The 25,772-nt window shown below is 45.1% G+C and overlaps 1 protein-coding gene across 9 annotated transcripts in view; it reads right to left on the bottom strand.

Annotated features, from left to right (window-relative positions):
- scrib (scribble planar cell polarity protein) overlaps positions 1 to 25,772 on the bottom strand; it is a 151,537-nt gene that overhangs the window by 82,766 nt on the left and 42,999 nt on the right. For all 9 annotated transcript variants that reach the window (XR_014620381.1, XM_084326684.1, XM_084326687.1 and 6 more), the window contains exons 2-5: positions 9,783 to 9,900; positions 3,126 to 3,204; positions 1,992 to 2,081; positions 1,115 to 1,171 (exon numbers count right to left, since the gene is read on the bottom strand). Coding sequence is in view for 8 of the 9 variants with exons in the window: in XM_084326684.1 (XP_084182810.1) it covers positions 1,115 to 1,171; positions 1,992 to 2,081; positions 3,126 to 3,204; positions 9,783 to 9,900 (344 nt within the window). In the remaining variant the exon portion in view is untranslated. The remainder of the gene's footprint in view (positions 1 to 1,114; positions 1,172 to 1,991; positions 2,082 to 3,125; positions 3,205 to 9,782; positions 9,901 to 25,772) is intronic.

The raw sequence follows: 25,772 nt of genomic DNA, 5'->3' as shown, positions 1-25,772 counted from the left end.
ATCAACACTAAGAATGATATGATATTTTGTCCATATCACCCAGCCCTACTGTCTGTAGGGCACACTGTACTGCACTTAGGGCTGGGCGATATAACGATAACGATAAATATCGCGATATATTTTAATAATCGATATCGAATATCGAAATTAAAAAAAAATCGAAAAATCTCTTTTTTTTTTATTAACTTTTTTTTTTTTTTACCTGCAACAGGGCAGTTTTAAAACCAGAGACAGTGGACAGACTTGTCTTTCTTGCCTGCAACTTAAAGTAATGGCTTTGCTTGTCCAAATGACAATACTGACCAAATTCAGATTTCTTTTTCTCTTGTCCATTTATTTTGTTTGCTTTCTAATTTAAATTTCTAATTTTGAAACCGTCTGTACACAGTAGGCTATGTGTGCTAGCAGAACTAGACTCCAGTCACGAGTCACAGTGCACATGTGCGGTGGTTTGTCCACCAAAAAAGCGCCAAAAGATCGAAAATAAACTAGCAGAGCCAGAACTGTTCAACTCCTCTGGAGCCACAGCCAGCAGAGAAGCCGGTTTACTTTAGCTTTTAAACCAGCTGCAGCCTGAGAACTGGAGTGTGAGGGGATGTAACACTAAAGATGGCGGCAATGACAAAGAATTGCTGCAAAATAAACATACATCTGTTGTTTAAAAAAAAATATATATATATATATTTTTTTATACTTATAACAATTAGATAATTATCGATATCGAGAAATAAAATAAAATTATCATATCGTTATCGCGATATGATTTTTTTCCATATCGCCCAGCCCTAACTGCACTGTAGGGTGCTTTTGATAAAAGCATGTGAAAAACTTTTTAAAAACAGCACCACTGTTAAAGGTTGTGACAAGTGCTGCCAAGCACTCCTAATTAAATAATCAATCAATCATACATCCCGCCCACAATCACTTGTGTTCCATCTGGCCTTCCCAGCTGGAGGCTTAATGTTACTCTCTCATGACCAGGCACGTTGTTTATCCAAAAACAGTGACGGCACCCAGTCTCAAAAGATAATTCTTATCCAAACGCCCTAGAGATCTGGAACTGCCAGGGTGAGAAGAGGACAATGCTGTCCGTTCCCAGGGGACATGAACTTACGTGGGCAGAGACTTGAGCAGGTTCTCCCTCAGCTCCAGTGTCACCAGGTTGGCCAAACTGGAAAGAGAAGGAGAGAGGCAGAGAAGCAGGGAGGGGAAGAGAGGAGAGGGAGGGTGGGTCTGTCAGATGGAGGGTCTGGTTGTATGGGCTGTCTTGGCAGTGGTGAGGAGCTCCTCCATCTGTCCCATCACAGCAGTGGCCCACAGCCCAGGGACGCCCCACTGGGCAGTGGAATCAAACCTCCACAAAACCCTGCGCCTTATACTACTATTACTACTGTATCCATCATGGACCATACTACTATTACTACTGTATCCATCATGGACCATACTACTACTATTGTATCCATCATGGACCCTACTACTACTATTGTATCCATCATGGACCATACTACTACTATTGTATCCATCATGGACCCTACTACTACTATTGTATCCATCATGGACCATACTACTACTATTGTATCCATCAAGGACCCTACTACTACTGGATACTACTAATGAGCCTCAGTCAGCTTGTAGAGACGAGAGCTTGACCCCATTGACTTTGCATTGGTTTGTGGCTAATTATGCTAGTATGAGGATCAGCATGGATTGTGCTGAGAAAGGACTCTACCGATCAACAACATCACCACTGGTAAGCAAGAAATAGGGCTAAGGGTTCCAAAGATTTGAACTATGCTTTTAGAAAGGAACACGCCAGCATTATGGGAAATGTGCATATCATCTTTTCTAGAGTTAGATAAGAAGACCTATTTCCTCTAGTCTCAGTAGAAAGCTATCCGGCTGTAAGCTAGCCTAGCTTAGCACAAATGAATGGAAGCGGATAAGGACCACTAGCCTAGCTTAAAACTTTATTGTATATTATAAACACATACTTTCCCATGTCGTTGGGCAACGTCTGGAGTGATACATCGTTGAGGGCCAAGTGAGCGAGCGCTCTGAGCTGAGTGAAACCATCTGGTAACCTGAGAGAGAGACAGAAACAGAGAGAAAGAGAGAGAGAAAGGAGAGAGAAAGAGACAAGACACAGAGAGAGACAGAGAGAGAGAGAGAGAGAGAGAGAGAGAGAGAGAGAGAGAGAGAGAGAGAGAGAGAGAGAGAGAGAGAGAGAGAGAGAGAGAGAGAGAGAAGAGATAGAGGGGGGAAGAGGGGGGAGATAGAGGGGGGAGAGTGAGAGAGAGGGGGGAGAGAGAGAGCAAGAGAGAGAGAGAGAGAGAGAGAGGAGAGAGAGAGAGAGAGAGAGAGAGAGAGAGAGAGAGAGAGAGAGAAGAGATAGAGGGGGGAGAGTGAGAGAGAGGGGGGAGAGAGAGAGATGAGAGAAAGAGGGGAGGGGAGAGAGAGGGAGAGAGAGGGGGAAGAGAGAGAGAGGGGAGAGAGAGAAATAGTGTGCGATTGAGAGAGATGGGAAAAAGCTACTATGAGGCCCCTTATATACAAAGCATGGAATGCTTTTAAAGTAGTGAGTGAGTGAGACTATCTAGAGAGTTCCATGTGTAAAAGTACTCAGCAGCATCAACGCTCTCCTGCTGTTCTATAGGAGGAAGGTACAGGTTCTGCACTGCCGGCATCACAATGCCATTAACCCTTTCTCTGCGACAATACACGGAAGGTTAACCCTTTCACTGCCACACGACAGTGTGGCAGTGAAAGGGTTAAATACATACAGAGTGCTCTCTGGGTCAGGAGCACAAAGCCTGCTGTCATCCAGGCCTTAGCTCCTGAATTGTGCATAATCTCATCTCCGCTAAGGGCCCATTTACACATTATTACAAATTGGTGTATATATATATATATATATATACTCTCGCAATACTTTATTATTATTGTTTTGTTTTTTTACAGTTCACTGTGAATTGGAAAGCAGAGCAATTAGAGCAAATAACAGACAGTGGTGCTTGGTGACCTGTATCAAACAGTAGTACGTACTGTACTGTACTGCCCTCCACCTGGCATCACCTGGACAAGTCCATTGTTGTCACCTAAAATAGACCTAATACCAATCCACCTACCTGGAGAGGGGGTTTCCACTGAAGTCGGCAATCTCCAAGGCCTTGCAGAACTTAATGCTCTCTGGGATCTCAGGAATGTCTAGAGGAGAGGAGAAGAGAAGAGGAGGGGAGAGGGTTGGAGAGGAGACGGGTGGAGAGGAGGTTGAGGAGAGGGATAGAGAGGAGGAGGTTGAGGGGAGGAGAGGAGGTTGAGGAGAGGGATAGAGAGGAGAGGAGGTTGAAGGGTAGAGGAGAGGAGAGGAGAGGAGGTTGAGGGGAGGTTGAGGGGAGGAGAGGAGGTTGAGGAGAGGGATAGAGAGGAGAGGAGGTTGAGGGGAGCAGAGGAGAGGAGGTTGAAGAGAGGAGAGGAGAGGAGGTTGAGGGGAGCAGAGGAGAGGAGGTTGAGGGGTAGAGGAGAGGAGAGGAGAGGAGAGGAGGTTGAGGGAGCAGAGGAGAGGAGGTTGAGGGGTAGAGGAGAGGAGATGAGTTGAGGGGTAGAGAGGAGAGGAGGTTGAGGGTAGAGGAGAGGAGATGAGGAGAGGAGAGGAGAGGAGAGGAGAGGAGAGGAGAGGAGAGGAGAGGAGAGGAGAGGAGAGGAGAGGAGAGGAGAGTGAGAGGAGGTTGAGGGGAGGAGAGGAGGTTGAGGGGAGGAGAGGAGAGGAGGTTGAGGGGGTAGAGGAGAGGAGAGGAGGTTGAGGGGAGGAGGGGAGGTTGAGGGGAGGAGAGGAGGTTGAGGGGAGGAGAGGAGGTTGAGGGGAGGAGAGGAGGTTGAGGGGAGGGGAGGAGGTTGAGGGGTAGAGGAGAGGAGGTTGAGGGGTAGAGGAGAGGAGGTTGAGGGTAGAGGAGAGGAGAGGAGGTTGAGGGGTAGAGGAGGAGAGGAGGTTGAGGGGTAGAGGAGGAGAGGAGGTTGAGGGGAGCAGAGGAGAGGAGAGGAGAGGAGGTTGAGGGGTAGAGGAGGAGAGGAGGTTGAGGGGTAGAGGAGGAGAGGAGGTTGAGGGGTAGAGAGGAGAGGAGGTTGAGGGGAGCAGAGGAGAGGAGAGGAGGTTGAGGGGAGGAGAGGAGGTTGAGGGGTAGAGGAGGAGAGGAGGTTGAGGGGAGGAGAGGAAGGTTGAGGGGAGGAGAGGAGGTTGAGGGGAGGAGGAGAGGAGAGGAGGTTGAGGGGAGGAGAGGAGATGAGGTATGAGGTTGAGGGGAGGAGAGGAGAGGAGTTGAGGGGAGGAGAGGAGGTTGAGGGGAGGAGAGGAGGTTGAGGGAGGAGAGGAGAGAGGAGAGGAGAGGAGAGGAGAGGAGAGGAGAGGAGAGGAGAGGAGAGGAGAGGAGAGGAGAGGAGAGGAGAGGAGAGGAGGTTGAGGGGAGGAGAGGAGAGGAGGTTGAGGGGAGGAGACAGGAGTTAGCACAGTGTGGACTCCAGACTGGTGGGGTCACATTCTATACAGCAAATCATTTCAGGTTCTTTCATAATAGCTACCATATGAGCAGAGTTGCGAGAGGGGGAAACAAAAATAACTGGAGAAAAGGGAATGGTGGTGTGGAGTGAAAGAGAAGATCGGGGTTAAGAAAAGACCATTAAGTCAGTTTTCCATTATGCCATGTATAATACACACAGTGTGAACACAGATTATATACAAGTACTGGTGTTGTCATTATCCCATCTGAATTGGCATTGTCAACTCCTTTGCATCCCATTTCCAGACATGTCAGCACTTATCTTCCCTCCTCAGTCTGTCTCAGGTTCATGGGCTGTCTCAGTCTGTCTCAGGCTCATGGGCTGTCTCAGCCTGTCTCAGTCTGTCTCAGGCTCATGGGCTGTCTCAGTCTGTCCCAGGTTCATGGGCTGTCTCAGTCTGTCTCAGTCTGTCTCAGTCTGTCTCAGGTTCATGGGCTGTCTCAGTCTGTCTCAGTCTGTCTCAGTCTGTCTCAGGTTCATGGGCTGTCTCAGTCTGTCTCAGTCTGTCTCAGTCTGTCTCAGGCTCATGGGCTGTCTCAGCCTGTCTCAGTCTGTCTCAGGCTCATGGGCTGTCTCAGCCTGTCTCAGGTTCATGGGCTGTCTCAGTATGTCTCAGCCTGTCTTAGTCTGTCTCAGGCTCATGGGCTGTCTCAGCCTGTCTCAGGCTCATGGGCTGTCTCAGCCTGTCTCAGGCTCATGGGCTGTCTCAGTCTGTCTCAGTCTGTCTCAGTATGTCTCAGTCTGTCTCAGTCTGTCTCAGGCTCATGGGCTGTCTCAGTCTGTCTCAGGCTCATGGGCTGTCTCAGTCTGGGTACAGGGGAGTGGACAGTCCCCCTGTTATTTGGTTTTATTTATGGAGACAGCTGGATGGCTGAGAGGGAGATGGAGTAGGGAAGACGAAGGAAGACTGTGGTGGGATTGGATCCGAGACCAGCACAGGTACACATGGTGGTCAGAGCATAAGACAGATGGGACGGGTCCTTATAGGCCACTGACCACCATATACAGCCCCCCCATCACTGACCACCATGTACAGCCCCCCCATCACTGACCACCATGTACAGCCCCCCATCACTGACCACCATATACAGCCCCCCCATCACTGACCACCATATACAGCCCCCCCATCACTGACCACCATATACAGCCCCCCCATCACTGACCACCATGTACAGCCCCCCCCCCCCCCCTGCCACTGACCACCATGTACAGCCCCCCCCCATCACTGACCACCATGTACAGCCCCCCCCCCCCCTGCCACTGACCACCATGTACAGCCCCCCCCCCCCCATCACTGACCACCATGTACAGCCCCCCCATCACTGACCACCATGTACAGCCCCCCCCCATCACTGACCACCATATACAGCCCCCCCTGCCACTGACCATGTACAGCCCCCCCCATCACTGACCACCATATACAGCCCCCCATCACTGACCACCATGTACAGCCCCCCTGCCACTGACCACCATGTACAGCCCCCCATCACTGACCACCATGTACAGCCCCCCATCACTGACCACCATGTACAGCCCTACAGTGACAGACTACCACTAATTACTATATATTTATCAGCACAGAGCAAAGACGCTAGGAGGGAAAACACTATTTCCATCCAGTGTGTGTGTGTGTGTTTTATTTTGTATGACATGTGTGATGGAGAGTGGAATGGAGCATGGATTTCTGTGTGGTTAATCGGGTCCGATTGTCATCGTGGACGATCATCAAAGACATGGGATGTTCTGGGGAGAGCGTTCTTTCATGTGAACCAGATACTACCAGCACAGTATCCATTCTATGTCCACTGACCTCATATCCCAGGGTAACAAACTCCTGCTTGGCGGAAGTTCTCATTCACTTCTCCCTTGCTTCCAAATGTGTTTTGAGGCAAGCTAGCCAAGAGGGAATGTTATTTATGACACACCGTTAAGATAAGTACCCGTTAATGGCCTGTCTAATATGCGCGCCTGCTGTGTGGTATTGATGAAAGGAGATGGTGGTGTAGTAATTGACCCCAGTGCATAGCAAGCCACAAAAAACCACATGTGTTTTGTTTGTTTTTCCTGTGTGTTACAAGCAGGGTGTGTGTGTGTGTGTGTGTGTGTGTGTGTGTGTGTGTGTGTGTGTGTGTGTGTGTGTTAGTGCTGAGCGATATCGCCAAGATATCATATCATGATATTTTTCTTAGTTTTGATGGTATAATAGTATTTGATGGTATTTAGTTTTCCAGTACAAATCACATAACATGATTTTATGTTGTTAATACATTTGTCATGCTGTTTTTCATTAACCCTGATCGCCCCGGTATCGGGTGGAGATTTATTTCACGTCATAAATAGATCAATACAGTCCGTATTAATTAATGTTGCGTTTCTTTTTCAAATGTAGCCAAGAGTAAAGACCCTAACCCTATCAAAACAGCAGTCAACGTGTATATTTTCAGCACTAACGTTTGTTTACCAATGATTTAAAGTGTTATTATCAAAATATGAGTTTATAAAAAATCTCAGCGCATTGCATCGGAAACCGGATGATTGATGCGAGGAAACGACGCAATCATGAAATCGTTGTAGTCCTAAGAAAGAGGAGACGCAGGGCTTTCGATGGACATTGAAATGTCATAAAACTACACTACCCAGCTCACACCAACCTCTGTCAAAGCTGGAGCCGGCTGGCATGAAAAAATAATATTGCTGTGATTTTCGTGATTATATCTCACAGGTCGAACAAACCTGAACGTTATTGCTATAAAATACAATATATTGTTTCTTTAACTTTCTGTGAACGTCTAAAAAAGAACGCAATCTGGTGAAAAATGGCGGAGCTATGGACATTATACAAAAGTAACTGTACTTACAGTAGATTTCATTCATGGTCTTTGCTGCCCTGTAACGGGCGCCTGGTGGTACTAAATCCAGATTTAACTCTAGGAGAGGAGATTTGGCCATATCCATAGATGTATGACTTGGCCATAATAAGGTAATTTATAGGCTCTATATTATATATAAATATTTCAAATTGCACGTGTCCGGTTGGCAAAATTCAGTACGTCTGTTCAATGTTATATTAGCATGGTGTTATTCAGCGTCAAAGATGGGGGGGGGGGGGAGATAATAATAATAATGTATATTCTCCTTTGGTTCATTACAATTTACTCAAGCATAGTAACGGACACAATATTTCTGACACTGGGAATACATTCCCCGAGGTCCTTAGATGTTCCTAGATACCAAGAACATGCTAATGGGCCATATTTTCAAAGAATTCACCCTAAAAGTACATACCCAAGTAAATGGAAGATTGCTCCACTTCTACACAAGGACCATTTGCATGTTCTTGGCATCATCCGCTCTTTCTGCTTATCTTCCCCTTCATAGCTAAAGTGAAAGTTTTCTTTAACACTTTGGTTGCCATTGGTTAACATGGTAAAACATGGTTGAATGCCACCACCCACTTCAATGATAGCGTTCTCATATTTGTGAACGCATAATCTCTGTCTTAAATTATGTGTCTAATCTGCCCGTCGCTTATCAATGACTTGTTTGCAGTCAACATTGTCAAAACGGATTGTTTTTTTAATTGGTTCATTTCCGTTTCATAGCATTTTGAAAAGCCCTCGTTTTCTTGAAAGTTTCAGGAAAATATATAGATTCCGTGATAAACGGCATTTACTGGAATATTCTGGAATACACAAAAAACATCATTTTTCGGCCTATTTATTAATAGTTTTCAAATAAACGCTAGATTATCGATAGTATATGTGTACTTATGCACGCTAGAGAAGCGGGCTGAAAATATATTCTCTTATTTCCTGATCAGCGCACACACACACACACATGGGGCAAACGCTGATATCTCTGTGAAAATAGATCCGATTACCCCAAGACTGGTAAAATAAATTGCTTACCTCAGATCAGATGTTCCCCAAAAAGATTATTCCAATTCCTGATCGCCATTCCAAATATCAATCGCGTTTATTGATTCAGCGCCGGGTACTGTAAATATGTATTCCACGTTGTTTTGCAGCTCGGCGATCACTTCGGTCTCTTCAGATGCCTCGCCGGAGAAGTAAAATGAGGAGGCTGGACCCCCCCCCCCTATCAGTCTAATCTAATGGGGTGCAGTTACACAGGGAAAGACGATAGGGGGCGGTATTTTTCCAATGGAGCTCAGAGAGAGTCTGCAGCACTAGCGTGAGGCTCGATTGATGAAATATGAATTCAAATCGCTAATAAATAAAAATACGACAAACAAACGCTATATAGCGTTGGTGGCATTCAACAGTCGGCATGAACTAACGACAAAACGCGTCCGTGGCACTCAAAGTGTTAAAAGGGGGTGTCGGGATGAACTGGATGTGGAAGGGTACTCTGTGAACTTGCATTTAGGATTATTGTTTGTTTACAGGTACCCGGTATATTGTTACACTCTTAGCCAGACTTCTCTCCACACACTACATTAGCCGCTAACGTTGCTACTGCTAACTGTATAAGACTGGGAGATAGCAGCAACATGTCAAAAACGGTGCATGGAGAGTTAAAGCAAATGCTTTGCCATGTTGGAGGTGCTTCCGTGCACTCGCTTTCCCCGATGTTCACTGACTCCCCGTTTTCCTGTGCGTTTGCCGTAAAACTGAGATGTGATGTTGTCTATATATTGTCTAAATGTATCTACATCTACCCTCTATACAGCACTTTGGTTGACATGTGTGTCATGTTAAATGTGCTCTATAAATAAATCTGATTGATTGATTGATTGATTGATTGACTAAATACTCTTTCTGCAGGTATTGCGTTTTGCTGTACTTTTTGTGTGAAGCTCAGCCAAACCTTTGCTGCTATGGTCCAGCAAAAGTAAACCAGAGTCTCTCTGCTCACACGCTTTACTGACGCGACCAAGTCACCAGTGAGATGACGTGGGGTCGTCCGAGCACCAGGTCCTGGCAGTGGAGTAGATGATTTAGCTCAATGCAGCCACTGACCTATATATGCAGCGGATGGGAAACAGATTATGGCACTTGTAATCTTTACTTGCACACTGTGCTCCTAAATCATTTTTCCGGTTTGCACGTGTGTATTTTTAGTCACGAATGAAACGCTTGCACTGTCGAGCCCTGGATTCACGGCAGTATACTTTTATAATCGGTATACCTGCCAGCCCTAGTGTGTGTGTGTGCGTGCGTGCGTGTGTGCGTGCGTGTGAGTGTGAGTGTGTGTGCGTGTGCGTGTACCGTTCCTGGAGAGGTCCAGCTCCACCAGCTGCATGAAGTTGGCCACCTCGGGAGGCAGCCTCTGGATCTCATTGTCACTCAGGCCAAGCTTCCGCAGGTTCAGGAGTCTGAAGAAAGGCTGGAGAGAGACACACACACACACACATTTTAGCACACGTATTTCATATTCTTATATATTTTACCTTAATTTAGCCCGGTATCAGACCGATACTGAGACCGTAGTTATTTTAGCCCGGTATCAGACCGATATTCAATAGCAGTATCTGTGCATCCCTGTTAAAAGAAGACATCCCATTGACTTACATTACATTCCTTACCAGCCTAATAGCCCCTTTTGAAAGTAAGACAAATATGCCTCATAATATGTAAAATATTATATACCGTGTTGAGGGGTGAAAGAAAACGACTATTTCTTCCTGAACATCAAAGCTTTTGAACAAGTCCAAACCAGTACACAGGTCCTGTATGTGCATTGTGCACCGAGGGACAACCAAACCCCCCCAAAAAAATGGTAAAAAAAAATGGTTGTGTGGAATGGTTTTGAAACCTCCCTCGCCATGGCAACCCCCGGGTAAACAAAGTGGCTTTTGGAGAGGAGAGGAGAGGGGGAGCGCTGGAGGTTGCCGCGGCCAGCCCTGCCAAGTGCTTTCACAACAGACTGGCATTCAGAACATTCCCCCTCCTGCAGCACCGTCTGTGTGTCCTCTGCTGCGCTGATGATGGACAGACTGACAGACAGACGGGCCCGGCTGGCAGGCAGGGAGGCAGGGGACGGGGAACAACGAGGCCAGCGGGCAGAAACTATGCAGCTATATTAACTGTGTAGTGGTGCAGTGCCCGTGGTTCTCTCTAGACCACAGAGGACCTACTGTCTGGGCCCTTCCCATTTCCAATCCAATTCTCAGACGCTCTCAGGGACGGGGGAGTCTATAGGGAGATGTGAATGCAGGCCGGCTTGGGCTTTCCGAGACAGGAATTTGTCGGAATGAGTTCTTCAAGGGATGCATTTTTTCTTCTTCTTGGGAACCCAAACCTTAATTCAACTTGTAAACTTCAGACTTTCTGGCAGGCTCTCCATTTTTAAAAGGCGTCTTCTTCTTTGTGTGTGTCAACAACCCCTGCACTGCAGCTTGATATAATTAACTGGAAAATCCACCAAATGTAGCAAACGGGTTACTCCCCCAATTGACATTCCAATATTCCAAGCTCCGCCCTCCCTTAGCTTGACAGAGGAAAGTAATGCTTGTGATAGGAGGATCAAGAAAAGAGGGGGATCCGATAGGTCAGGAATATTGTTTCACAACTGTACTGTGACAGTCTCATCTCTACAGAGCTGTAGAAGGCGGCTTAGCGTATGAAATTACAGTATTCCTGGCAGGCAGCACTGGAGCAACACATACATGCTACACGTACATGCTACCTGACAGCTATACAGACACACTACCAGAGGGAGGAGCGCTGCTCGCCTCAGTTCCTTGGTGACATATGTCCTGTTGTGAACAATACACATGGCTGTGTATTGTCTTTGGCTGGGGAGGGACTGGGCTGGGGAGGGGCTGGGACTGGGGAGGGGAGGGACTGGGCTGGGGAGGGACTGGGACTGGGGAGGGAAGGGACTGGGCTGGGGAGGGGCTGTGCTGGGGAGGGGCTGGGCTGGGCTGGGCTGGGGAGGGGCTGGGCTGGGCTGGGGAGGGAAAGGACTGGGCTGGGGTGTAAGCAGCATTTCTCCATGCCTGTACACACTGGGACCAAGTCTAGCAACTGACAGAGAGATGAAAAGACAGACCAATAGAGAGAGAAGTGTGGAGGAGGATGGAGGGAGAGAGCGAGCGAGCGAGAGATGGTGGCTCACTGTGGCAGGTGCCAGGTATCAAATGACAAGAGGAGCTGAAGGGAACCATGTGACCAGGCCAGGCCCAGATGGGAGATAGATAGGGCAGGGGCGGGTGACGCCAATGGAATGGATATACAGTCAGACACACACACTCTTCAACACCTCTACACATGTTAGCCTAGGGCTGTCATGAAGTTCAGTGTTGCCAGCAACAAGCCACAATTGCTCAACTGGAGTTGGACCTAAAAAGTTAAAGGTTTCTTTCTGCACACAGGGCCATTTTGTTGTGACCGTTGTACCAATGGAGTATCATGTGGAAACACAGTGGAACACAGAGAGCCACAACACAAGTTCAGAGACTTGTCTCTTCCATCGAGAGACCAAACCAAATCTACCAATAAAAGCCTCTGGATTGGTGCATTTCTTCATCCTTCACCCCCGACTCACTCTCCACTCTCGAGGCTGTCCAGAGCCCGGTAAGTGATGGGGAGGGGGACGCGGGACTGTAATGCAATCAGGCCTGTGAACTGGACGATTATGAACACTCACAAAGACGGCCATTCATACAGCCATGCTCTCTGGTGTGTCTCTCTAACAAATAACCTAATCCAACATCACAGAACCAAAGCTCTAGACTAGGGCTGCGCTGCACGATCCTTGCTAAAAATGTGAATCACGATTCTTCTCCCTAAGAATTGAGATCACGATTCTCTCACACGATTCTTATTTTTTCAATAAAAACATTTATTGCACTCTTTCTTAAACAGACAACATAACATATATCAAAGTGCTTGACTTAAATTTAAACACAACATACCGGTATAATAAGTGCTGGACTTTTAACTTAAAAGTCTCTTGTAAACATACAAAATAACTCAAGTCTCTTTCCTCTCTCTCAGGGCGTCATGACAAACGCACGTCATTTGACAAGCGCTCCGTCAAATGACCACTTTGTCCCGACTCTAGCGTCAGAATGTTATGAAGTGGACGGCCATTTTGGATAATAACACTGTTTTTTTTTGTTTTTTTTTTAAGCCTTGCTTTTAGTTTTTTTACACACATTACAAAATTCATTCACTCATTTTCCGTGAGATTTTTATAAACTTTGGACTGTATGACTTATAAGACAAGACTTCAGGCTATGGAACCGTTGTGTTGTCCAGGTCCTACCTCTCATCTGGAACCCAAAAACAGGAATCAGGCAACAAGTCAACACAAAAGTGAGAAAATATATTGAATGTTGAATTAATAGCCCGTTTTGCTTTACATTGTGTAAGTTAAGTGTGATTGATATCGCAACTGGGATTGTTCCGAAGCAAATAAGTCAACACGTGAATGCAGCGTGATGTGAATGCATAGGGGAATAGGGGTTTTTCATGGTCAGACATGACTGACAGAGGAGGAGAGGGTGAACGGGAGAAAAGGAGGGGAAGACATGCGACAGGTGATCCCCCGGGAGCGGGAGGCGAACCCGGGACGGCCGCGTGGGTGTGCGAGGCACTATGTGGTGCGCCTAGGGATGGGTACCGAATTCGGTACTTTTGAGGTACCGAACCTAAACACGTCGGTACTACAGAGTATCGATTGAAGTGAGATAGAGAATTTTTTTTTTTACCTTTTTTTTCATGTCAACGTTCACACGCACAATATATGCTTACCTAGGATTTGACTTGATTCAACAACAAAGCAGTCGGAGCAATGGCAAGCCGAAAACGGTCGAAATTGTAGTTATTTGAAGTTTGGATTATTTTTTTTCACGACTGAGGTAGGTAAATAAAATTTCTTGAGACTAAAGTACCGAAAAAAGGTACCGTTGGGTACCGGTATCAATTCACAGGTACCGGTACCGTATCGGTTCAAATGTGAAAGGTACCCATCCCTAGGTGCGCCACGAGGGCGCCCCAGGAGTGAGTGTTTTAATGCAACTGATCTCCATTTTGACGCAAACGCAAATACATCAGAATCGCCGGAAATAAGTGTTTTAATTAATGCTTTTAGGTGATATCCTCAGGAAAACAAATCGGTCATGATAATTAGTTTTTATGATGGGTTTGTAATTTCCAAATAAAAATCGAATCAAATCAGGGAGGGGATCTGGGGGAAATAGCGTGAACCTCTGCATGCGTTACGTTCCCCCAGTGGAACTCCTCGCTGTCAGGTGAAAAGAAGCGGCTGGCGACTCCACATGTATCGGAGGAGGCATGTGGTAGTCTACACCCTCCCCCAGGCCGACAGTGGGGCAATGCATGCAACGACCAGGGAATTGGCATAACGACAAAAATTGGGATGGGTGAAAAATACAGAAAGAATTAGAATAGAATAAATAGAAAAATAGAAAAAAAGATATAATAAACAAAGGCTGGTATGGTCCTTTAAGGTGAGGGAGAGGATGAGAAACCAATTACTGCGTCAGTAGAGGGCAGTGCACGTATGTCATGGATCCTACAGTCTTTACATACCGCCTACAAATCACCTCCGCCTGGTTGTAAACTAGGTCATAAAGATGTTCTAGCCTAGCTGTGGGCCCTTGACTGGGGAAATCGCCAGCTGGAGTGCTTGACCACCCCCTTTTTAAAACCTTTACACCCTAAGTAAGCAGGGGAGACAGCACGGATGGTCACTCGCTGCTCCGGAAGTGTTTTGGAATCAATTAAGTTATCACTGGACTGTCAAGCATCTTAAAACTACTAGAAGCTGCTCGTCCCAGACCGAGGTCAAACTCCTTGAGAACACCAGGTGGGCGGGGCCGGCGCTAGCCTCACAGGACTGGGCCATGAGGTTTTAGACCGTTTGGAAGTCAATTTAATACACTTTCTGTGACTTGACAACTTCCCTGATTCCGTCTGAGTTGTCCCAATGACATAAAATGCCACACATCTGCTTCTCCAAGGCCTAACAAAAATAATGGTTTGGTTCCGGACTTCCGGTTGCTGACCGACCCTGCCGATTTAGGTGCGACCCAATTTATTTTATGAGTTAAAAAAAAATAAAAAAAATATAATTTTTTACAATAAAGTTTCATAAAAATCTTAGTCAAACCTTTAGTATTATGGATATTAAACATGCTGGCAGAGTACATGCATCCATGTTGTTGTGAAAATTTTAATTAAATAAAGAAATTCCCTATCCATAGTTGCCGTGGGAAAAAATTCAATAAAAAATAAAATAAAATTTATTCCCTACCTACCCATGGCCTTAACTGACCAACAGGAACCAAACAATATTTTCTTTTATGCCCAAGCAAATTAAAACAAATGCTAAAGAATTATTTGCCAAATACTGCTGGACCCACATCTGGCTTGCCTCACGACGGAGAAGAAAGGTCAGTTATTTTGCAGCAGAATGGTGAAAGGAGTTTAATCTCCTCAATGTGGTATGACCACCAAAATCTTTAATTCCAATACAATATGTTATCACCATGGCCTAGGAAAGTTCAATCAATATTTGTGAACATGAGCTATTATCTACCAAAGCCAGACACCTCAGTTTTATAAAAATCTGTAGCTGCTCATGGACAATCAATGGGAGAGTGACTTTGTTTGAGTTTTTATAGTAGTGTTCTCGGCTCTGACAGAAAATGTTGTCATACACTCGGAACATTCGGCCTTTCAGACTTTATACCTGATGACATCGCAAATTTCAGTTTTGACACTGGATTTGGAAGTTGTTCACGTTCACAAAAAATGTTGGACTGTCTTGGACTATAGGAGTTACATGTATGAATTATTTGGCGTAGTTCCTTTTTAAGATACAGTGAATGAAACCTGGCCAGCCAGCCATGAAGAGCTCTTGACTGTATGTGGTGTGCGTCTCTTGTCTGTGTGTCTGTCTGTGTGTGACTGTGTGTGTGTCTGTCTTTATGTGTCTGTGTCTGTGTGTGTGTCTGTCTTTATGTGTCTGTGTCTGTGTGTGTGTCTGTCTGTCTTTATGTGTCTGTGTGTGTGTCTGTCTTTATGTGTCTGTGTCTGTGTGTCTGTCTTTATGTGTCTGTGTCTGTGTGTCTGTCTTTATGTGTCTGTGTGTGTCTGTCTTTATGTGTCTGTGACTGTGTCTGTGTGTGTGTCTGTCTGTCTTTATGTGTCTGTGTGTGTCTGTCTTTATGTGTCTGTGACTGTGTCTGTGTGTGTCTGTCTGTCTTTATGTGTCTGTGTGTGTGTCTGTCTTTATGTGTCTGTGTCTGTGTGTCTGTGTCTGTCTTTATGTGTCTGTGTCTGTGTGTGTGATTTTAATGATTACAATTCGACAATAATTTAAAATTATTATTATATATATATATTTTTTATTTATTTATAATATTTTTTTATCTTATGTTGTGGGACTTGTACAGCACTTTGGTCAACTTTGTTGTTTTTAAATGTGCTCTATAAATAAAGTGGATTGGATTAATTAATTAAATTAATAATGAGTCAGGAGCTGCGCTGCCTGGGCGGCTGCTCTCCGTTACACAGCCAACAACATTACATTACATAATTATGTTGCAACCTTCGTCTATAAAGCAAACAATTATATAAATATTTATATGTAGTTAATAGAGACAAAGGCAGAATTCGACTTTTTATTGGGTCGGGACACTGCTGCTGACTGGGTGTCTTATCAAACACAGGTCAAACTAAAAATACTATAGAGAATTGTCAGTACTGTAAAGTTTACTTTAAACCTTTTTAAATCTTAGACAAACTAAACACTTTGCTTTTATGAAATATTGTAAGCCGTCATTTGAGGCTTTATAAAAGCAGCCAGTTGTATTCAACACAGAGAGGAGTTAATGAGGAATCTCCATGTGCTTGTTAAAGAGAGGCAGAGTTAATTAGGCGTATGACGTCCGTTTTATTTTATTTTATTTATTTTTAATATTCAAATTTTAGTTTCCCGTTCAAATCCTGTGCCCATCGAACGACTGCGTTAAAAACAGCGTTATTATCCAAAATGGCCATCCACTTCATAACATTCTGACGCTAGAGTCGGGACAAAGTGGTCATTTGACGGAGCGCTTGTCAAATGACGTGCGTTGTCATGACGCCCTGAGAGAGAGGAAAGAGACTCGAGTTATTTTGTATGTTACAAGAGACTTTTAAGTTAAAGTCCAGCACTTGTGTAGTTGTGTGTCTGAGGCCCTGTTCAGACATGTACTTTGTATCCAGATGTATCCGGATTGTGTCTCGATTCAGTCGAGGTGGATTTCAGTTGACACCTGGTATCAAAATGCGTCTTCACGCGAGTCTTGAGTGACCACCTGAGATCCGTCTGTTTCCCCACTCGATATACAAATAAACATGAATCACAACATCACTGAATCTGAACACTAATTCATGTAATAGAGCGCATGCAGTGTGTCCATTACAATTTACAATGTGAAGTGCTTTTTCTTTAGAGGGGGTGTAACGATTCAACCTCACAACGATTAGATTCGATTACGATTCTTCAGGCAACGATTCAATGCATCATGAAATCTCTTCATTTGACCACGATTCGATTCGATTCATTTTCTATCAGTTAATTCTCCAAAAAAAATTGAATACACAAATGTGGCTGGGGGAACTGATTCACTCAGCATGAATGGACTATAGGTCAATAAAAACAATACAAAAAAATAAAAAATAAATACAATTAAAAAAATGCAGTTGAATCGTCACATTAGGATCGATGCATTTACACCCCTAGGGACCACACAACTTTTCAAATGCTTCCCAATAAAAAAGGAGGGGCGTCACAGTAAATAACCTGCGTGGGAGTTATGATTTTCATAATGACACCGCTGTGTGATTCTCCCTCGATTCCCCCCCACCCCTTCTCTCTTTCTTCGCTCACACATTTTCACGCTTGAAGTTGATAAGGAGGCAAGATATTCCAACAACAGAGACATCTTTACACACGCAGGGGGCTCTCCACTCTTTATTCTCCTTCTACATCCTCACAGCGGGTAACATACCTCGCCAGGAGACAGTTGGTGACCTAAACGTTGTGAATATAGAAACGCGAAGCAGAGAACTGTATTCAATTTAAAAACATGATTCATTGTAGCTTAAGTTAATACAGGGAGAAATCTAGCTGGATACAGAATTATTCAGAATAATGTCCATGTGGGCTCATAGTGCGATAGCCTACCATATTTAATAATCAAATTACGCTGGACGTCGGAAAGATCCAAAAATGAATTTCCAGGCAGTAGAAGGATGACCATCGTCTCCAGCGATGAAAGCTGTCAGACGTTGATTAGGCTGCACTTCATAAAAGCCTGTTTGCACCTTCCTTTCTTCTCCTATTCATTCCATACTGAAAGTTGCCTAAACCACACTCATTAACACAACAAGCGCACTTTAGCATCTCAATGCGTCCTCAATGTGTCTTGGGTGCGTCCACACCTGTACTTAGAGCTGGCCCCTTGTGATCAGGTCACCCACGACGCATGTTAAATAATACAAGGCCTGTGTGTGTGAGTGAGTGAGTGAGTGAGTGAGAGAGTGAGAGAGTGAGAGAGTGAGAGAGTGAGAGAGTGAGAGAGAGAGAGAGAGAGAGAGAGAGAGAGAGAGAGAGAGAGAGAGAGAGAGAGAGAGAGAGAGAGAGAGAGAGAGAGTGTAGAGCTGCTACTAACCATTATTTAACAATCATTAGCCCGTTTTCATTTAAGTTAACTTTTCCCATAAATGCAAAGCATGCGCTTCACCAGAGTAATTTTAGAGCATTAATGAATAATCTTGCTTCTCAATGAATGAGCGAGAGAGAGCAAGAGAGGAGAGAGAGAGAGAGAGAGAGAGAAAGAGAGGAGAGGAGAGAGAGAGCAAGAGAGGAGAGAGAGAGAGCATGTGTATGTGCAAGTGTGAATGTTTAAGTAAACATAACGTCAGTCCCAGGCCAGTAGAACCTGTACTGTAGGTCTTTAACACATGGCTGTTTACAGAGCATTAGGTTTACCACGGCCAGGGTGGCCCTCAACACTCCCGCTACTGTCAGCAGGGGTGTGTGTTAAAAACCTGCATATTTGTGTGTTTATGTGTTGGGAGCAGGGGGTCTGTGTTTGGTTTAAGAGTGTGTTTATGCACGTGTTTATGTGCGCTGCTGGAGCAACACCGTACACCTAGCCAGGGAGAGAGGTGTATGTGTTTGTACACCGGCGATCACTCCTGAGACACGCCAGTACGATCTGACAACAGCCATCATACAGGCATGGGCAATGTTGTGTGTGTGTGTGTGTGTGTGTGTGTGTGTGTGTGTGTGTGTGTGTGTGTGTGTGTGTGTGTGTGTGTGTGTGTGTGTGTGTGTGTGTGTGTGTGTGTGTGTGTGTGTGTGTGTGTGTGTGTGTGTGTGTGTGTGTGTGTGTGTGTGTGTGTGTGTGTGTGTGTGTGTGTGTGTGTGTGTGTGTGTGTGTGTGTGTGTGAGATAAAAAGGGTGAGAGAAAACAAGCAAGTGTGTGTGTGTGTGAGTAGAGAGCAAGAGAGAGAGGGAGGGAGGGAGGGAGAGAGAGAATTATAATCATACAATTATGGACACACTTGTTGTTTTACGGTCTATGGAACACACTCGTTTCTGGCAGAAGAACGTCGCGATTGATGAGATGACAGACATGCTTTTATTCATAATGGTGGCTGTAGAGCTCTACTGTAGGGAGAAGCGGAGAGGAGCAGACATGCAGCGAGAGCAAAGGTGCCTGAATGTTAATTTCATTCATATTTAAGATTTTGAATTTGATATCACATCATTACAGTTCGATCAGTTAACATTTTGCCAAATTTGATCGATAGTTCAGTTCAGTAGAAAAAAAAGTGACAGCCCTAATATATATAGAGAGAGAAATAGCTAGATGAAGTGTGAGAGAGATATACAGATGGATAGATATATATATAGATAGAGAGCGAGCGACATAGACGGAGAGAGAGAGAGAGAGAGCGAGAGAGAGCGAGAGAGAGCGAGAGAGCGAGAGAGAGAGAGAGAGAGAGAGAGAGAGAGAGAGAGAGAGAGACATAGTGATGCTGTAATGTGCGGTGAGCCATGGCGGGATGGACAGAGAGGCCTGTGTGCTCCAGTCAAGTGACTCCATTTAGCCTACAGCTTCTCTCCAATCAAACCATTAAGCTACAGACATAGCCTGACTGACACACACACACTACACAAACCTACACCCAAACTTGCTCTTACTACACACACCACCCCCACCACACAAGGCAACATGTAACAGAAATGTGCGAGGGACCGTGGAGGGCCCCCAGACTGTCTGTGGACCTTCCTCCTAAATCATTTCAGGCTTCGTTGACTTTCTGGAGGAGAGGCCCGATCTGGTCTGGCCCAAACCCAGGAGTTCCAAATTCCTCTCATTCCATGTGAAAAAGCACTTGCAGCCACACTGCTTTTGGTTTGTGTGAGAGACTGAAAGAAGAAATTGTTAGCATTTGTGAGCAAAATGCTAGTGGAAGTCGATGGAGCGCGAAAGTGCGTCTCTAGAGGAATCATATTTGTATCCTTTTATGTAGATAACTATGTGTTTATGAAACATTCGGGAAGCTGTTTTTAAAGTACTACATGTGATTTTGCAGAGACATGCTTCATAACGTAAACTCCACTCATCTAGTGCAAATCCACTTCAAGGTTCTTGACCTGGCATTCCATACAACAAGGGGAACGGCTCCCTCCTATCTCTGGTTAATGGTCTCTAAAGTTACACACCATCAAGACCCCTACACTCTGCATCTTCTAACTACACACCCTTGAGACCCCTACGCTCTGCATCTTCTAACTACACACCCTTGAGACCCCTACGCTCTGCATCTTCTAACTACACACGCTCAAGACCCCTACGCTCTGCATCTTCTAACTACACACCCTTGAGACCCCTACGCTCTGCATCTTCTAACTACACACCCTTGAGACCCCTACGCTCTGCATCTTCTAACTACACACGCTCAAGACCCCTACAGTCTGCATCTTCTAACTACACACCCTCGAGACCCCTACGCTCTGCATCTTCTAACTACACACCCTTGAGACTCCTACAGTCTGCAAATTGATCTGAAATTGATGCGGGACTTGACTGGAAGCCAGTGGAGGTGGATGAGGGTGGGGGTGATGTGGTGCCAGGGCTTGGTGCGGGCGAGAACCCTGGCAGAAGAATTTTGCACATATTGTAACCTGTTCAGGGCATTGCTGGGTAGCCCTATGAGGACAGAGTTTGCATAGTCAAGACGGGAGGTGACGAAAGTGTGAATGAGAGTCTCTGCTACAGAGTCGGGGAGAGATGGCCGGAGTCTGGACATTTTCCTGAGATGGAAAAAAGCTGATTTAGTTATTGACTTAGACCATCAGTTTGAGTATTGAGTATATAAATTTTTCTCCATTAGAGATCTAACATGCCTCTGTGTTAAAAGATTTTGCAAATCAAGTCACTTGCTTTGATTTCTAGTAGGGATGCACCGAATGGGAAATTCTTGGCCGAAACCGATACCGAAAATAGAAAACAGTTGGCCGAAAACCGAAAGCCGAAAGGCCGAAAATGATTCATAGAATAGAATTTCTTTTTACCAATGTTGTGGAACATTATGATTATGGAAAAATATATGATTATGGCTAAACTTAACTTAAATAATAAATAATCACTATTATGGGTCCATAAAACATTTATTCAGCACTTCTGAATGCATACAGTACATTAATTCCATCTTTTCTCTGGCTGCGCAACGGACATCTGTGCTCTACTGAGCGCACCTTTCTAGTCCCCAGCTGAATGTGCTCGCTTGACTCGGCACAGTAGACGCGCGACAGACAGACAGCGTCAATGTGAGAAACACAATCCCCCCCCCCTCTCGCTCTGAATAATATGCATATTAGATCACTCAGTGATTAACCGCGACGGGCATTATAGTAAATAAGGATATAAGAGCATGTTAAAGAGGCATTTATTGGACGCGTTGCGCGCAGAGTTTACATAGAAACAGCGCGGTTGTTTCTGTTTCGGTGACATATTTTCGGTGAAAAAACTCTTTCGGCCGAAAGCCGAAAGGCCATTTTTTGCCATTTTCGGCCGAAAACTTTCAGTGCCGAAATTTTTGGTGCATCCCTCAATATCTGATACCAATACCCTATTATAGTCTGGTATCGGATCAATATCTAATACTAATTATAGCTAGGGCAACGCCAACTATTACAGCTGGGTATGGTTTGAAAATGTTCGATTCCAGCACCAATATAGACACCTGGGATTTAATACAGACACCAAAACTAAATCTTTTCCAATACCTTACTTTGCTTACTTTGAGTTATGTGCTGCGTGAGCCAATCTGAGGCTTTGTTACATTTTGGATGATCAGAAGAGATGTTATATCTCGGAACAAACATGCTTATTGGCTCACCGACACTGATGAGATTAACTACTCAGGTATAGAGATTTGGTATCAAATGACAGTGTCGGGTATCGGATCAATTTCGTTACATCCCTACTAGCAGTGCACTACTTACAAAAGCTAACAATGCTATCCAATATCTATCCAATATAGCTATCCAATACCTCAACAAGCAGCAGCAAACCGTCCAGTGTTCTACAAAACATTCCACAAAATGTCCCTAATAAAAACGACCACGTATGAGTGAGTGACCACACACTTTATCGCGTGTAGCCCATGGCGGCAGTCCTGTGCACCGTGGGAACAACGATTAACCTGGGGGGTGGACTGACTCCTCGTTTCTGAGAAATCAGATAACCAGGCATCCTAGGAAACTACTTTTCAACTCAGCCCAAGGAAAGACAGAAGCCCAGGCACCCAGAAAACCTTCTCTCAGCTCTGATGGACGAAAGGCAGTCGGGTAAATATTGAGTACAGAAAACAATGTCAGCATCACCCTATAGTGGGAACAAGAAAGACCAGTCTCTGATAAGATAATATAAGATATTCCTTTATTGATCCCCTTGGGGAAGTTCAGGCATCATAGCAGCATGGGGGAGGGGGAGGGGAGGGGCCATACAGGTAGTAAAAAATAAGCAGTGTAAACAATATAACAAATCAATATAACTAACTAACTAACTAACTGAAATATACAGTATTCACATAAGGTGCAGTATGCATAAGGTAGTATTATTGATCAGCGGACTGGACCCGAGATGAAGAAAGAAAGACCAGCCTCTGATCAGCGGACTGGACCCGAGATGAAGAAAGAAAGACCAGCCTCTGATCAGTGGACTGGACCCGAGATGAAGAAAGAAAGACCAGTCTCTGATCAGCGGACTGGACCCGAGATGAAGAAAGAAAGACCAGCCTCTGATCAGCGGACTGGACCCGAGATGAAGAAAGAAAGACCAGTCTCTGATCAGCGGACTGGACCCGAGATGAAGAAAGAAAGACCAGTCTCTGATCAGCGGACTGGACCCGAGATGAAGAAAGAAAGACCAGCCTCTGATCAGCTCTCCTTGCTATGGACTAACAAACTGCTGAAGCGTTTGATCAATGGAACCACTGTACACACTTTTAGAGTTGGCCTCGGGGAGGGAAGTAAATGACAAAGCATTAAACATTATCCTCCTCTCTTGTACCTCCCCTACTCCCCCCCCCCCTCCTCTCTCTCTCTCTCTCTTTTCTCTTCATTGCTCAGCTGCCTGCTTTCATCCAGAAGTGGAATCCCTCTTCACTCTTCCATCGCCTAATCCAGTGCCAACAACACTACCCTGCCAGTCTAGCGATCACGTTCATACAACACACACACAAACTACGCACACACTACTACACACAGCTAGGGTGAGGGGCTCAAACCAAGGGGCGGGGATACGAATGCTTTTGTTGACGGCTCCCAGGGCTCTTTTCAGGCTCCCAGGAGGAGAAGGGTTGGGAGAGGATTTGCTTGACCGAGTAACTTGGCCAGGCTCTTGAATAGCAGCAGGCCTCATTACAACACACTCATCTTCTAGAGATAACTTGCGAGTCGGTGGTGTTGTTGTTGTTGTGGTATAAACACAGTAAAGAAGAGGTGTATGGCTCTGCTGAGGACTAAGGCCACCGGATACACACACACACGCACACACACACACACACACACTGGAAACGTCTAGACTCGGAAGAGGAGGCTCAGCAGGTTGTTATTATGTCTATAATATAGACCACCATGAAGGAACAGCACACACCCTCTCAGTTAGTTAGTCAGTTCACTTATATAATGTTAAACACACAGACGGCCATGAGTCCCTGGCAGGCTGCTCCAGCCTATGGCATTTTAAATGGAGCAATAATATATGGTTTTCCCCTCCCCCCCTTCCCAATCACCCCACAGAAAGCTAAAGTCCAAAAACTCTACACATGAATGAAGCCCCTGCTCATCCTCTCCTCCACCCCTCCTCCTCCTCCTCTCTCTCTCTCTCTCTCTCTCTCTCTGCTCCACCTCTCAGGGTTCCCTCCATTTTCCTTGGAAGAGGGACAATGGCCTTGCAGGACTGTCAGTCACAGGCTAGCTCTCTCTGCAGCCCACCCCCCCCGCCCCCCGGCCTGGCCAGGGGATTTCTCCATTGTCCTGATAGGAGAGGAGAGGAGAGAAGAGGAGAGGAGAGGAGAGAAGAGGAGAGGAGGAGAGGAGAGGAGAGGAGAGGAGAAGTGGAGGGAAGGACTTGAAAGAAGCTACTAGAACAAAGGGCAAGAATGACTAAGGAAGACAGGACAAATGACAAAGAGGGAGAGAGAAAGAGTGGGAGAGAGAGAGACAGAGAGAGGATAAAGTAGAGTGTGTGTGGTAGAAAGAGGAGGGAGAGTGGTAAAATGAGAGAATGGTATGAAGAGAAAGAAGTGAGTGTGGTAGAGAGGAAAGAGAGTGTGTGTATGTTGTGGTAGGGAGAGAGAGTGTGTGAGAGACAGGGCTGTACACTGCGACGAGGTTATCGCAAATTGCCCTTTAATTTGGCCCGTGCGAGTGGAAAATTATATTTGGGGGCATTCGTGATTTCAACCCTTCATTCGCATTTCACTCCTAAATTAATCCATACAAATTGGATAAATTTTTTAAAAAACATTAGCCTACAACCAGGGCTGTAGTGTACAGTGCGACATAATGTCGCGGTGCTATGAAAAAATAATAATATTGCGATAATATTTGCTTGTACTGTGAAGTGAATCTGGGCCCCACGCTATTCTACTTGGTAGTTTGTAGTCTATCGTGCGATTAAAGACCATGTCCCCGTCTGCGTAGAGTCCATACATCCAACGCCAAATCCCATAATTCCTAGCGAACAATCTAATCGAAACTGAATGTGGGCTATTGCATCGCCAAAGAAGAACGTCCTTTCAATAAGTTTAAGCCGCTAATTTTGCTCTGCAAGAAGAACGGAGCGGATATCAGTCCATCTTATGACAACCACGTCCGATGTGGAGAGATGATAAGAGACCATAGCATAGCCGATTAAATTAAGTCTGATCTATTGACCGGGACACACTTCTAACGTTCAGCCATGCATTAGGTGAGTAGCCCACTATTAGGACGTTTTTCAATACTGTCTTAAATACTGTCTACTTAAATTTCCCTCGAGGGATCAATAAAGTATCAACCTATCTATCTATCTAATAATGAGACAATACCAGCACTCCTAAGTCTTATTGAAACATTTGGGAAAATATCTGGCTATAAAGTGAATCACTCCAAATCATCTATAATGTTACTCAATGAAAGAGAGAGGGAGGATGGGCTTGTTTGTGCTTCTACTCTCAACTCAACAGATACATTCACGTATTTGGGAATAAAAATTGTCCCTGAGGTGAATAAGATTTCTCAGATAAACTATGACCCAATTCTGGAAGCTAGTACTTCTTCAATAGAGCGTTGGACATCCCTACCCATCTCAATTATCGGCAGGATTAATATTCTAAAAATGAATATACTCCCTAAATTTGTCTACCTATTCCAGAATATCCCTTTACCTCCCCCCTCGTCTTTGTTCACAAGAATCAAGAAACTGTTTACCAACTTTATATGGCAAAATAAACGCCCCAGATTACGTCTATCTCTACTTTACCTACCATATGACCGAGGAGGCCTGAAATGCCCAAATATCCAATGGTATTACTGGGCAGCACAATTGCGGACGATCATGTTTTACTTCTCATCGGAGAATCCCCCTGCTTGGATCCATTCAGAATCCTGCTCTGTTAAACCGAGCTTACCCTTGCACCTGTATTTGTATTCTGGAGACCGTAAATATC

This window comes from Notolepis coatsorum, assembly GCF_963971535.1.
Source record: "Notolepis coatsorum genome assembly, chromosome: 12".
NCBI lineage: Eukaryota > Metazoa > Chordata > Actinopteri > Aulopiformes > Paralepididae > Notolepis > Notolepis coatsorum.
This window is presented reverse-complemented; position numbering and strand designations above follow the sequence as displayed.